Below are 15,745 nucleotides of genomic sequence, written 5' to 3'. Positions count from 1 at the left end.
ACATAATTATGTATCATGTATCAATGTATCATGAACCGCAATGACATTTTGTACTGAATCTTACCTTGGCACCGCTTCCGAATTACTTCAAGGGGCTTTCTTTTACATTCATGTCTATCCAAATTCAAGAATGGAAAAGTTTGTCAGAAAATTTCCGCCTTGCCCAGTATTCGAACCCAGCACCTTAGAGAGACCCAGCACCAAAAAGATCGTTTTGCTTGATCTACATTTCGCTTCTTCTGACAACACTCTAACAGTGATAGCAAATTCGCGATTTGACAGTTCATTTACCTCTCGGTTCTGTTGTATAATAGAACATCTGGAGCTTATTACCAACAAGAACTACTAGTAGACTCTGTTGGTGTCTAGAGTAGTGAGTGGTGAGTGTTGATTCAGCAACATGGCTTACCGGTCTATCTGTGCTACATGATGCATGCTGCGATCTTACTTTCACTTTGGCGAGATCTCCACCGAGTGCAGGCAAATCGGTTTTGTTTCTCGAATCATTGAGATAGTACCTATACCTAATTACCTATAGTTCAAATAGATTAATATAATAAAATTATACCTTTATTTGCCCAGCGCGCAGCGGCCGGGTTAAGCAGCGCGCACACTGATCATACACTTACAACACTTACAACACTTCAGACATTTCCGACAAATTTTGTATTTTGCTTCCTATGTTAACTAATGGTAGACCGCACACCTATCCGTATCAGACATTTCCAACACTTACGACATCATCATACACTTCCAACACTTCCGACATGATGTTGGAAGGTTTGCTTTTTGAGCAAAATTGTTGTAATGTCTGACAGTCTTGAAGCTGTTTCCTGCTGAAAGAGGGGGGTAAAGTGCAATTAAAATTTATAAATTCAATTTAATTTCCGGTTTAAAATTTTAATTTACAGTTTTAACTTAATTTCTTGTTTAAAATTTTAATTGAATGTCTACTTTAAAATTTTATTTTAAAATGAATAATAAATATAATTTACAAATACCCATTAAAAAAATCAATAAGAACAAATTTAATTTTTTAATAAACTAGGGCGAACTCAACACACACACACACCACAGACCCAACACGCACAAACACACACACACACACACCCATCCCACACCACAGACCCAACACACACACACCCATCCCACACCCACCCATCCCACACACACACAATCACCCACAAACACACCCACACCCACAAAACACAGAACTAACCCACCCATCCCACATACACAATCACACACCACACCCATTCGCCACACAGACACACACACCACAGAACTAACACGCACACCACAGAACTAACACACACACACACACACACCCATCCCACACACACAATCACACACCACACCCATCCCACACACACAATCACACACCACACCCATTCCGCACACACACACCACAGAACTAACACACACACACACCCATCCCACACACACAATCACACACCACACCCATTCGCCACACACACACAATCACACACACACACCACAGAACTAACACACACACCACAGGACTACCACAACACTAAACTGAAACTGAATTGAGCATCCGACATTCGACCGATGTTGGAAATGTATGATTGGTGTGCGGTATAGAAGCTTCCAACATGTTGTATGGAAATGTTGGAAATGTCTGAAGTGTTGTAAGTGTATGATCAGTGTGCGCGCTGCTTTAATGCAAAAGCATGTTGAGTGTACCAGTGTGAAAAGTGTGTGAGTGTGTCTCCATCACTGTCCTCCCAAACGACTGAGGTCTGGACTATGAGACCTCCGATGAGCTAGAATCTAGATTACGGATTAATATGTATAGCCTGTTAAGCAGCGTCCACACGATTGTCAAACGATTGACATCGCCTTAAACTCATATACCTAAAGGTGTTAGGATCAAAGGATTTTTGTGTAATGGAAAAGCTAATAGTGTGAACGCAACAAATTGCTCAGTGCCTATTGTCCATTGAGTCCAGTCCTTGTATTTCGAGTATAAATCACTTCACCCCTGTATTTCGAATATTAATCAAATCTTTCCCGTTCTGTATGAAATTTTAAGCATTTCTATTGAAATCAGCGTGTTTCGAACTTCCTTTATCAGCGAAGAAAAAAAAAAGTGGTTGAGCCCCATTGTCAAACGATTGACATCGCCTTAAACTCATATACCTAAAGGTGTTAGTGTTAGGATCAAAGGATTTTTGTGTAATGGAAAAACTAATACTAGTGTGAACGCTACTTTAGGCACTGAGCAATTTGTTGCTCAGTGCCTATTGTCCATTGAGTCCAGTCCTTTATTTCGAGTATAAATCACTTCACCCCTGTATTTCAAATATTAATCAAATCTTTCCCGTTCTGCCCCCAGGTAATCCGCAGAGATGGCACCCAACATCACCAGCGCACCGACAGGAGTTCTATTTGAAGACGACAGTGCCGACACCCTCAGTCCATCCGTCAGTCGGACGGACACAGTCGAGAAACAGAGAATCGTCACCAACGCTACCCGAGAGTACAAACTACAAATCGTTTGGCGGAATGTCATCCTGTTTGCCTACCTGCATTTGGCGGCCCTGTATGGCGCCTACCTTCTAGTCACATCGGCCAAGTGGCCTACAGTCATATGGGGTAAGTGTTTTGTTCCCTAGATAAGGTATTTTATTCCCCTACCTTCTAGTCACATCGGCCAAGTGGCCTACAGTCATATGGGGTAAGTGTTTTGTTCCCTAGATAAGGTATTTTATTCCCAAGTAGGATAGAATAGAATATGCCTTGTTTATCCTGCTCGAATGAGAATAAAAAGTCCCTTTACCCCAGCAGTCTAAACAAGGTCTCGTGTATTTTATGGGTAGGTATAAGAACAAGTAGGTACATATCAAGATAATGTAAGGTGGTTTTAAGGTTCTTATTGACAAAATATATTTGGTTGAATTGGTTGGAAGTCGAATACACAAATAACACTCTTGTCCTAAATGGAGTCAAACAAGTAGGTACATATCAAGATAATGTAAGGTGGTTTTAAGGTTCTTATTGACAAAATATATTTGGTTGAATTGGTTGGAAGTCGAATCTACACAAATAACACTCTTGTCCTAAATGGAGTCACCGAACAACGCCGGGTGTGATAAGGGCTCTAAGCCTAGGTACTGATCCGTCATTCCGCACTCAAAGTGTTCTCCAACTAAAATATACTGAGTCACGCTGACTCGAATAATGACAATGAATAATAATATTGTTTGATTTTGGACATTTTTGAATAATTCAGGACCAAAGGTGACATAGTATTCATTTTCTGTGGTTCTCGGGTTTAGATTCATATTTCCCTTTTATTTGGTGTTCAAACTTGCCTGACACAAACTGACTTAAAATGAACCTAGCACCCACCTAAAGAGACAAGACTTGACTGAACAATTGATTTATCACACTATGTAAATGATTCAGAAGTCAAGAACCTAGTCAATAACGAAGGCTTGAATTCGGAAATCAACTGATTTGGAAAATTCCCTTGAACTACACAACTGTTACGTAATAAGTACTTTACTTATGCCTATCTAAGCCACATTAGGTATGTACTTGTACCTCTATTTAGATATCTAGGCACACATAGGTACCGAGTTTATATATGTACATACGTACGAGTATGTAGGTACATTTGGCTGTAGATGTCTACTTTTGAGTACAATACAATCTCAGATGTACCTAAGTAGTACCTTTACGATACCTTCGTGTGTAGTCTGCGTAGGAGTGTAGGTATAGGTATGATTATGATTTTCAAAAACATCAAGTTTGGCCCAAGCTATACAGTACCTGGGGGATAGATGTTCTTCACAAGCATTTCGTTGTCAATTTCACTGAGCAACTTGGCTTTTTCCTTGGCAACAATATCTTTGGCTACCCTTTAACACCAGCATGACCCGTATCCCTGTCACACTTAGGCATACAATGTACAACAAAGGTTTTCATATGATTTAAAATACTATTTTTGTAATAATTTGTTCGACTGGAAGTTTGTAATGGAAGTCGCGCGACCCGGCAGCTAGGTTCGGAACGCCACCTTAATCAACATTTGTGCTGTGACTGTATGTAAACATCAGATCAGAGGCCTTCTGATTTTCCATAACTCCACCCTCCACCCTGATTTGAATTTTATCAAGGCCCATTTATTTTGGTTTTCACGGTGATTAATGCAACAATTACATATAGGTACAACATTAAATTGGGTTTACCTTGGCCAAATACCTTCTCGTAGGGACAACATCGTTTAAAAATAGGTAGGTAGCTCTAGCTTAACATCATCTCGTAATTCGTCGCTCGTTTAAAGTGTGCGAAACGCGTGAATCATGTGATTTTCTCTCTACCTAATAGGTAGGTACTTACTCGCGTGTATATTGTACAAACATACCCGGCCTTGACCCAATCTCACCTTCGTACAAAAATTTTGTCCACCCGCGTTGAAAATTTCATGTCTCCGCTCCGGCCAAAATAAGAGAATGAATGAAATGTATCATAGGAGCAAACATATTTAATCGATGCCTCAGTACAAACTACATACAATTTTATAGGTAGGTCAGTTCAGGGGTTCTCAAAATTACAAAGGATGTTTGACCCTTGGTGTAGTGTTTTGGAGTGATCTCCTTACAAGGGATGCATTTTTGACCGGTTGGCCTCACCCTGTAATAATATGGATGAGAAACCAGATCTTTTCTGAGGTTTCTCATCCATACACCCACGCAAATATTCCTGTCGAATCCTCCGACACTTATGTACGCAATCTAACATTTGTGCTGTGACTGTATGTAAATGTAAACATCAGAGGCCTTCTGATTTTCCATAACTCCACCCTCCACCCTGATTTGAATTTTATCGAGGCCCATTTATTTTGGTTTTCACGGTGATTAATGCAACAATTACATATAGGTACAACACTAAATTGGGGTTACATTAGCCAAATACCTTCTCGTACGGACAACATCGTTTAAAAAATAGGTAGGTAGGTAGCTCTATCTTAACATCATCTCGTAATTCGTCTCTCGTTTAAAGTGTGCGAAACGCGTGAATCATGTGATTTTCTCTCTACCTAATAGGTACTTACTCGCGTGTCACACTCTTTATTATTATTATTAGTAATATTAATAAAATACTTATATGAAATTCGGCCAAATATTCTCAACCTCTGATTTGGCACGTTCTCTGTGTTCAGAGTGAAGAGTTCATAACACTTTCAGGGACATAGAGACGAGATGCTGTCAAATTACATACTCTGTGTGTCGTGTCATTAGCATTACCTACCGCCTACCGGGGTGTATGAGATGATGTTTTCATTTCTATTAGCTCATCATTGGTAATATGTACGTGAATATACCTTTATAAAGATGTAAAATGGATTTAAATGAGGCATTATCACTACATAAAACCACACATCGAATCATATGTTTCAGGGACATAGAGACGAGATGCTGTCAAATTACATACTCTGTGTGTCGTGTCATTAGCATTACCTACCGCCTACCGGGGTGTATGAGATGATGTTTTCATTTCTATTAGCTCATCATTGGTAATATGTACGTGAATATACCTTTATAAAGATGTAAAATGGATTTAAATGAGGCATTATCACTACATAAAACCACACATCGAATCATACTTACTCACCACATGATTAACCACAAATCCCTAATCTTCTCGGAAAAAATCAACCACAAATCCCTAATCTTCTCGGAAAATCAAGATTTTCCAATCGAATGTACCTATGCATGTAATCAGCAGTTATCTTGATACCTAGTAACCTCATCCTATATTACTTGCTTACTTTCCGTTTCCGGAACCACCTTTAAATCTTGAACTTCCAGAAGTTGAACAGCTCTCTGGTTGGCCTCCTTTAGGTCAACGTGTGTACCTCTTCACCTCGTCGATCGACCATCTATTGACGGTCGACTGTGTGGACACAGCTTAACATCGGAAAATCAAGATTTTCCAATCGAATGTACCTATGCATGTAATCAGCAGTTATCTTGATACCTAGTAACCTCATCCTATATTACTTACTTACTTACTTTCCGTTTACGGAACCACCTTTAAATCTTGAACTTCCAGAAGTTGAACAGCTCTCTGGTTGGTCTCCTTTAGGTTAACGTGTGTACCTCTTCACCTCGTCGATCGACCATCTATTGACGGTCGACTGTGTGGACACAGCCTAACACTCTTCTTTCTGTCCACAGCGATACTTCTCTACCAAGCCAGTGGTCTCTCTTGATGTACCTAACAGTCTCTTCTTTCTGTCCACACTGTCCACAGCCATACTTCTCTACCAAGCCAGTGGTCTCTCTTGATGTACCTAATAGTCTCTTCTTTCTGTCCACAGCCATACTTCTCTACCAAGCCAGTGGTCTCTCTTGATGTACCTAATAGTCTCTTCTTTCTGTCCACAGCCATACTTCTCTACCAAGCCAGCGGTCTGGGCATCACAGCAGGAGCACACAGACTATGGGCACATCGTTCCTACAAAGCCAAGTGGCCGCTGCGCCTCATTCTCGTCATCTTCAACACGATAGCTTTCGAGAATCACGTCTACGAGTGGGCACGAGACCACAGGGTACACCACAAGTACAGCGAAACCAACGCCGACCCTCATAACGCCAAGCGGGGCTTCTTCTTTTCGCACATGGGGTGGCTGATGTGCAAGAAACATCCGGATGTCATTGAGAAAGGAAAGGGCATTGACCTCGCCGACCTGGAGCAGGACAAGCTGCTGATGTTCCAGAAGAAGTAAGTGTCAACTATCTATCATTCTATCTACATACCTAGTTATGTCCACGAACCCACGACCTAGCGCTTCCAAGGCAGGCTCGAATGCTCGACTTGAGTTGTTAAATCAGATTTTTTTCTCACTCCTTTTACTTTTTCGCCTTTTTCCGTGTACAGACGGGGTCGGCGTTTTTCGTCAGCCTCTCAATCAGCCCTAACTAGGGTGATTGGTTTGAGCTGACATTTGGTTTTGGGTACAAATTTTACAAGTGGATGCCCTTCGCACTCAACCTTTGCTGTATCTTTCACAAGGGGAATTCAGACTGGTATACTGTATACTCCCTGTTTAAAGTCCCCCAGCCCCATCTACTTCTACATACCTACTTATTTCCACGAACCCGTGACCTAACGCTTACAAGCTACGCTGCCCTTCAAGCGGCTGGCTCGACTAGTGTTATTAAAGCAGAATTTTTCTCACCAACTTCAGTTCATTGTATCCACATACGCTCAATGTTTTACAACATTCTTAAATGATTGGAAGTGTTCTCCACGTGCATGTAGGTAGGTAACTTAAGCACAATTAATTATGCATGCGAGTTTTCACATATAGCCGGCAAATGAGGAAAAAATTCGCCTGTTTTCATTAGGAACATAGATATTTAGGTACCAATCTAATCTCCATCAAATATTTTCCGAAATTAAAAATTCTAGGTTAATGAGTTTGAATTATGTAAAGGGGCACGACCACACGGCACGTGCCACTAACAGTTTAACTGGTGGCTTTGGTAACTGATGGTTGTGGGTTCGAATCCTGACATATGTAGATATATATACTATAACAGGGATTTCTCCTTTTGACAGCTTCATCCCCTATAGTCACAATACAAATGACAATCGTTTGTAATGTCGGCCACTCACGCTCATGCAGACCGCCTGACAGACCTGGTCTGTCCTAGCCCGATTTTTACTGGCCTAGGTCTACTTAAGTTTATATAGACTTGTCAGTTTAGCACAAGTTGTTCCATTATACCAACTTACCAACAGATGAATAGAGAATCTTTTTATTGGTCTGTTATTAGACGGCGAGACGGTGAGTGGCCGGCATTAGAGTTCCGGAACCCAGTCACTCGACTGAGCGTAAGACATCCTTTTTTCTCAGTGTATGCCACTGAAATTGACACTAGCCTAAAGCTGTGTCCGCACATACTCACATAGTCGACGCCGACTGCCTCGACAACGTAGATTCACCTCGTCGATCGACGGCTTCGACTTTGTGTGGACACAGCTCGATATCAGCTTTCGCAATATTGGATGAAGTTATTAGGAAATACAGTGAAATTAAGATGAGAGTCACCAGATGGGTGGTAGAATGCCGTACTTACAATGTACGAGTACATACTATTTACATCAATAGCTATTTACACAATATTGGATGAAGTTATTAGGAAATACAGTGAAATTAAGATGAGAGTCACCAGATGGGTAGAATGGAGTACTTACAATGTACATACTATTTACATCAATAGTTATTTACACCTATTCCTATTTATAACATTACGCATTTGCATAAATTAAACTTTAGAGTTAGTACGTGTTGGGTATTGGAATAGGTCCACATGTATAGAGTTTTATGACTCATTTGCCTACCTAATGACGTTAGTTATTGTATGACGAGACATGGCGTTAGTTATATGACGAGACAGCTAGACGTAGACATGCATAAATTCATACCAACGTATCTGGCTGGCTACTGACGAGATTTCCAACGTTTTAAAATTTCAACACAAAAAGTGAAGAAAAAAAAAGTGGAAAAAAAATGCGACTGAGTCAGAAGTCAGGTCATTAACCTTACACGAGAAAAAAATGTGCTGATTGACGTGGTATATTTGCATAAATTCATACCAACGTATCTGGCTGGCTACTGACGAGATTTCCAACGTTTTAAAATTTCAACACAAAAAGTGAAGAAAAAAAAAAAGGTGGAAAAATGAAGAAGAAGAAGAAGAAGAAGAAGAAAAAGAAGAAGAAGAAAAAAAAGAAAAAAAATGCGACTGAGTCAGAAGTCAGGTCATTAACCTTACACGAGAAAAAAATGTGCTGATTGACGTGGTATGTATTGAACTTCTGCCTTCATCATGTTGACTTGAGAGTGTGGCTTTCGAAATTTGACAGCATCATCTCTAAACAAGGTTTTTCCCAAGTATGTAGGTACCTACCTGATCCAATTTTTGATGAAACCTTTTTAAGCAAGGTTTTCCTCATCTGGCCTAAATATTCGTGAGACCTTTTTAAGGCAAGGTTTTCTTTATCTACCTGACCTCAATAAAATAATAATAATAAATAAAAAAAAATACGACCTACCTGCCCAGATATTACTTACCCATTAATTTATCCAGTCCTTTGAACTTCCATTATGCAATATTCTTTGAACTTCCTTTATGCAATATGCATGAAAAAGGTTCAAAGGCTATTTCCTAGCCTATTCAGGTTGTATATGAAGTAGGTACCTACCTGATCCAATTTTTGATGAAACCTTTTTAAGCAAGGTTTTCCTCATCTGGCCTAAATATTCGTGAGACCTTTTTAAAGCAAGGTTTTCTTTATCTACCTGACCTCAATAAAATAATAATAATAAAAAAAAAATACGACCTACCTGCCCAGATATTACTTACTCATTAATTTATCCAGTCCTTTGAACTTCCATTATGCAATTTTCTTTAAACTTCCTTTATGTAATATGCATGAAAAAGGTTCAAAGGCTATTTCCTAACCTATTCAGGTTGTATATGAATATTTTTGTGTTGCAAAATGATAAATCGGTAGATAGGTACTTACACAGTAAAAAAAAAAAAAAATAATAATCATCAATTGTGGTCAAACATGTCACTTTATTATGACATTTTTGCTTCTACAGCTGATGCAAGGTAGCTCCAAGTATTTATTTCATACCTTGTCTATTCTGTAGACTAACACTAAAAAGTCCCTATGCCAATTTGCCATCAGGTATAGTAGGTAGGTACATCAACTCTTCTGCTGAAGTCACAACGGGTTATTTATCTGGTAAAGTATCTTTTAGAATAATTGCTGTTAAGACTTAAGACCGATTTATTGCTGTTACATCACATCTACTCCGTTTGCAAAATCCACTCACAGTTCACACACTACCTATTCATTAGAAGACCTTCACAGAATACAATTACGTTACGACAAACCGTTCAATGTAACTACAAAGTTTCATTAAATAAACACCACTTTGATAGCTTGTCATGGGACCTGACCTAAAGCTTGCTGAAATCTTTTTCAACCAAGGTTTTCCTTACCTGATTCAAACTTTGCTGAGCTTTTTTCATGGGACCTGACTCACCTGACCCAAAACTTGGTGAAATCTTTTTCAACTAAGATTTTCCTTACCTGATTCAAACTTCGCTGAGCTTTTTGAAGCATGGTTTTCCTTATCTGTCCCAATCAGGGTTTTTTAAGCAAGGTTTTGTTTACGTGTGCCAAGGTTTTCATTAATCTCTTTAGCTTTTTGTCTAAGACTATTTTAAATCTAGACTGCCCATTTGTTATTTACACTCATCTATTTGAAACGACTAAAATAGTAATACTATGTAGGTAGGTATTTGGCAATATTGGTCTCTATCTCTCTATTACAACATTTTTCACAGGCAAATACAGTTTTCAGGAAATTTATTCAATCAGATTGGATATCTTCGATGTCGTTGAAAGGTGTCATTCGAGATTATCTTAGGTATCTTTGAAGGTGTCTTTCCCACCTATATGTACGAAATCACCGCGATTTATACCAACTCAACACTTCTTGCGTTTCAATACATCAGTTACCAACTTGGTCTGCTGTGACCCTCATTGAGACTAGTCAGTAGTTATTGCAGCCTTGTTTGGGATCTCGGTACTCTGATACAGCGGTTTCCAACTTGGCAGGAATTTCGGTCACTTGTATTCGGTCTAATGTCACTACGTTAATGTACACAGGTCGGGGAAAATGTTCATTTTGTGGACCTATTATTGTGATTTTGGCAACAATATCAGTTAGTACCTACTTTCAAAGAAGAACTTTTTACGATTCCTTGAGAATCTTTAGATGTTGGTGGTCTTCAAAACAAATGCAGGGGTTGAGGTTTGAAAGGTTGTCTGCTCAGTTGGCACAATTTGGAGACGGTTGTTTCCGTAAGAATCTCGTGTTTGTTTGATCTCGTGACCAGAGTCAGATACCTGGGCTGTTACTTTCCATTTCTTTTTTATGTCGTTTGGTATTCCATGTCGTTCGTTTGGTAATGTAATGACCAATAAGAACGAAGTATCGAGCACTGAGACTTGGTCTCAACATGTTGTCAATTATAGCGAGGAGTGCCTCGAATAAGCTCTATTCGGAACAAAATGATCAAACTAGTAGGCTATATGGTATCAATTAGTTTAACAAACTAACAAACAATGTTGAGAGAGAATTCTGATCTCCAACTCTAACTCGTGTCATCTGTTTCACTGTTTCAGATACTACATGATCCTGATGCCCATCTTCTGCTTCGTGCTCCCTACCATAGTGCCCGCACTTGTTTGGGGCGAGACATGGCGTAATTCCTGGTTTGTGGCCACAATGTTCAGGTATACATTTACTCTGAACATGACTTGGCTAGTGAACAGTGCAGCCCACATGTGGGGACAGCGACCCTATGATCAATACATCAACCCGTCTGAGAACCTGGGCGTTGCCGTGTTTGCTCTGGGCGAAGGTTGGCACAACTACCATCATGTCTTTCCTGGTTTGTGGCCACAATGTTCAGGTATACATTTACTCTGAACATGACTTGGCTAGTGAACAGTGCAGCCCACATGTGGGGACAGCGGCCCTATGATCAATACATCAACCCGTCTGAGAACCTGGGCGTCGCCGTGTTTGCTCTGGGCGAAGGTTGGCACAACTACCATCATGTCTTCCCTTGGGATTACAAAACTGCCGAGCTAGGGAACTACCGCGCTAATTTGACTACTGGATTTATTGACTTCTTCGCCAAGCTGGGCTGGGCTTACGACTTGAAGACCGTGTCCCATCAGATGATTGTGAACCGTATCAAGAGGACAGGAGACGGCACCCATGAACATCATCATGACGGCGGTGTGTGGGGATGGGGAGACAAGGATATGCCACAGGAAGATAAGGATGTGGCCCTCACAACGCACACCAAGGAGCAATGAAGACTGACAGTAGAGCGCTACCAATTTTAGACGAAACGACGAAGCTTTCCAAAAATTGTAGACGTGGAAGCTTACAAGTTTACATTGTAGATAATATTCCAAAAGCGATGACATCAAGATAATAGACAAGTAATGATGAACTATCATTGTGCCAACCTTTAGAGAACTTTACTCTTGGGAAATAGTTAGGTATAGCTCTGGTAGATCAAAATATCAAAATCTAAATCATATTAGATATTTCACTTTAGAGCTGATACTCCGTACCTGCTGTCCAACTATTAGGTGAAAATTCAAAAATAATTCTTAATAAGAATAGAAAGAATATTATTAGTTTTATCTAGAATCTAGATCACCCATTATTTCAAAATAAATTTATAAATAAGTAGGTATAATCCATTAGGTAGGTTTTTCCATTTGGTAATCACATCCACAATTCAAAATTTGGTATGGGGATTGTGGATGGGTAATGTTCCAACGGAAGTCCGGTCAAGAGAGGCCGCTTTCTACCAATTTGGGGCCCAAAATCCAATATTGAAATGAGTTTTAGATTACCAAAGGTCTCACTAACGGACCAAGTGAGGCTGAGAATAGGGGTAGGTCGATAGGTGTAGGGTTTGTAGGTGTAGGTTAGGAGTAGGGTAAATATATGGCCCGCAAAGCGTTGGTCCAGATAAAAGTCTGTGGAACATTCCTAGTAGATTTCCAATTCTAACTACGTATACAGTTTATTATGAATCTCCTAAGGGCGTGTTTCGCTCAGTACACAGATCCATTCCTTCACTATAGCTCTTTAGGGGCACTTTAAACATTTCATGAACAAAATAGGTTAGATAGGGTAGGTTACCTTTATTGGCCTTGCTCGGCGTAGCTAAAACAATCAACTCAATATATAAAACATCTCATCTAACGACGAGCCCATTGGTAGGTTACCTAATTTACGACAGCTCATATTAAACTGATGTTCATCGCTAGAAAATTCCAGACCTATGGTTCATCCATTTGAATATGGCAGCAAGGATTCATCTAAAAAGTAGGCTACGTTGCCAAACGTGTCAAAGGTTCAACGGTAGAATATCTTTAAAGGAGGAAGGTACATTGCACAGTGCTTCCTCCCACAATGATACTTTTTTTTTATGCCGATGGTATTCAGTATTCGTAATGATTTATGTATTCCTAAAAAAAGCAACGAAAAGATGATTTCTTACTAGAATTGAATAATAATAAATTGTTTATTATATTATTTTATTTCATTTTTTGAACAAAGACTTTGTTTGGACTGCGCAAGTAAAGGGAAAGGGACTTTTCAGTCTCATTTTGGCAGTATATGTAGACAGGGTATATTCGTAGGTTTTTCCATTTGGTAATCACATCCACAATTCAAAATTTGGTATGGGGATTGTGGATGGGTAATGTTCCAACGGAAGTCCGGTCAAGAGAGGCCGCTTTCTACCAATTTGGGGCCCAAAATCCAATATTGAAATGAGTTTTAGATTACCAAAGGTCTCACTAACGGACCAAGTGAGGCTGAGAATAGGGGTAGGTCGATAGGTGTAGGGTTTGTAGGTGTAGGTTAGGAGTAGGGTAAATATATGGCCCGCAAAGCGTTGGTCCAGATAAAAGTCTGTGGAACATTCCTAGTAGATTTCCAATTCCAACTACGTATACAGTTTATTATGAATCTCGTAAGGGCGTGTTTCGCTTAGTAGGGTTCTGCTCTCACACAGATCCATTCCTTCACTATAGCTCTTTAGGGGTACTTTAACATTTCATGAACAAAATAGGTTAGATAGGGTAGGTTACCTTTATTGGCCTTGCTCGGCGTAGCTAAAACAATCAACTCAATATATAAAACATCTCATCTAACGACGAGCCCATTGGTAGGTTACCTAATTTACGACAGCTCATATTAAACTGATGGTCATCGCTAGAAAATTCCAGAGACATCATAATAGTAAAATTATTAAATTAGGAACTCATTGTTACATTTTACATCTTTGTAAGAGTCCATCACGTTTCCAGCTGGAAATACTGTTAGTTATATTAATTTTATTTAGTTATTATTTATTTAATAAACAAATATACATACATAGTTATAAATAGATTTCCTGTACATATTTTATCTAGACATTATTTTAGGTTGAGGTTTAGCAGAGGTGATGTTTCCAGTTGTGATAAAAGAAAAATGATTGAAAAAGAATCAGATGTTTATTTTTTAAAAATATCCTTTTGTTTAATTTTATTATTTTTCTCATGTATATTAGACACTTAGTCTGTCATTTGTTTTACCTACAAGAGTTCATTAATGTAGAATAATATTGTATAATTATTGTCTGTGCTTTTTATACCTACTCTTTGTGTAAAAATCACTAGAGCTCAAAAGCTTTATACTTTCAATTTTTTTTCCTTTTGTTTCAAAGTTAAAATTTAATTTTTCTCTAGGTACTTAGTGCCTCTTGTCTTTTTTGTTTATGCTATAATGTTGCTATTATATCTGATAAATATAGGTACCGAGCCATATAGTAGGTACCTATTTCATTATCTAGTACCTATTTCATTATCTTTCAAATAGGCATCTGATGTAATTTAATTACAGAAAACACCATTTAGAAGAAATTACACATGGTGGAGAATAGTACCTACAAGCATACTTTTTTAGATCTAGGCGCACGGCAGTGCGCCAGGCCAAGTTCCGGCCTGATTTAGTTTACACTAAAAGTTATCAATCAACTTTCGACTATTGTTCGGTAGAAAATATCTTTGAATTTTAACAAATAAAAACAGTGTCAACTTTTTTTTGGTTTGAGAGGAATCATATAAATTGTTATATCTCACTTTTTAGGACATACCTACCTACCACCTAACGCACCTGATTGAGTGCCAAAATTTTCGAAAAGTATCACAAAAATTATCTGCCCTTATTTTTATTTTTCATCACATTTCTTTATTTTCTCCATAAGTGATCATTGAAACTTAATTTCAATTACATATAAAGTTAGTCAAAAAATGGCATCAAAAGTAGGTAACCAAAAACTTATTTTATAGGCAATAATTTTATTGGCCGGATAGGAGAATGTCTTAGGCATTAGTTTTCGGCCTTTGATCTATTTTTTTGTTTGTTTATTTTTTAATTTGTCAGGTAGGTACCTAGGTAGATAAATATTATTTTTTTGCTCCTTTTTTCATTATAAACCAAAAACTTATTTTATAGGCAATAATTTTATTGGCCGGATAGGAGAATGTCTTAGGCATTAGTTTTCGGCCTTTGATCTATTTTTTGTTTTGTTTATTTTTTAATTTGTCAGGTAGGTAGATAAATATTATTTTTTGCCCCTTTTATTTTTCATTATACCTTTTCCTTTACTGATATAAAAGGTGTCCTCTAACGTTGTTATTTATTATTATAAATTTGATTAGGTATTACTTAGAGGTATTTTTAGCTGTTATCCTATAACCTATAACTTTATCTGATTGATTAAACATTTATGTAATGACAACTATGAAAACTTTTTTGCCCATGTACCTACATTAACAATTTCCATTTATGTAATTAACAGTGCAGTTTACTTAAAATAGGACTGGTATTTCTGTACCCACATTATTCCTTAATTCTGTTTGATGTTTAAAAAAAAAAAAAAAAAAAAAAAAAAAAAAAAAAAATCATCAATTTTTGTCAAACATGTCACTTTATTATGACATTTTTGCTTCTACAGCTGATGCAAGGTAGCTCTAAGTATTTATTTAATACCTTGTCTATTCTGTAGACTAACACTAAAAAGTCCCTATGCCAATTTGCCAT

The 15,745-nt window shown here is 38.3% G+C and overlaps 1 protein-coding gene and 2 long non-coding RNA genes across 4 annotated transcripts; all 3 read left to right on the top strand.

Moving 5' to 3' along the window:
* Positions 1-2,332: 2,332 nt before the first annotated feature.
* LOC103514600 (acyl-CoA Delta(11) desaturase) lies at positions 2,333-14,660 on the top strand. 2 transcript variants are annotated; one of them, XM_017446292.2, is made up of 5 exons: positions 2,333-2,619; positions 6,420-6,756; positions 11,248-11,337; positions 11,517-12,353; positions 13,297-14,660. In XM_017446292.2, the coding sequence occupies exons 1-4, from the start codon at positions 2,373-2,375 to the stop codon at positions 11,947-11,949; spliced, it is 1,107 nt and encodes a 368-aa protein (XP_017301781.1). In that variant the 5' UTR covers positions 2,333-2,372; the 3' UTR covers positions 11,950-12,353; positions 13,297-14,660. The 2 variants fall into 2 exon arrangements, with proteins under 2 accessions (XP_017301781.1, XP_026683331.1); XM_026827530.1 differs by having other exon boundaries at positions 2,334-2,619; positions 11,248-11,486; positions 11,666-12,353.
* LOC113469666 lies at positions 2,713-3,906 on the top strand. The gene is made up of 2 exons (XR_003393010.1): positions 2,713-2,859; positions 2,982-3,906. It is a non-coding gene; the product is annotated as an uncharacterized LOC113469666 (long non-coding RNA).
* On the top strand, positions 8,948-10,545 carry LOC113469665. The gene is made up of 2 exons (XR_003393009.1): positions 8,948-9,222; positions 9,515-10,545. It is a non-coding gene; the product is annotated as an uncharacterized LOC113469665 (long non-coding RNA).
* Positions 14,661-15,745: the final 1,085 nt, after the last annotated feature.

Source organism: Diaphorina citri, unplaced genomic scaffold, assembly GCF_000475195.1.
Source record: "Diaphorina citri unplaced genomic scaffold, Diaci psyllid genome assembly version 1.1 scaffold1180, whole genome shotgun sequence".
Classification (NCBI taxonomy): Eukaryota; Metazoa; Arthropoda; class Insecta; order Hemiptera; family Psyllidae; genus Diaphorina; species Diaphorina citri.
Note: the sequence above shows the minus strand (reverse complement) of the source record. Positions and strands in the feature narration are given on the sequence as shown.

Coding starts and splice junctions, on each gene's coding strand:
- LOC103514600 (XM_017446292.2), top strand. CDS start 2,373: ATGGCACCCAACATCACCAGCGCACCGACAGGAGTTCTATTTGAAGAC. Junction 2,620..6,419: donor GTGGCCTACAGTCATATGGG/GTAAGTGTTTTG, acceptor TTCTGTCCACAG/CCATACTTCTCTACCAAGCC. Junction 6,757..11,247: donor CTGCTGATGTTCCAGAAGAA/GTAAGTGTCAAC, acceptor TCACTGTTTCAG/ATACTACATGATCCTGATGC.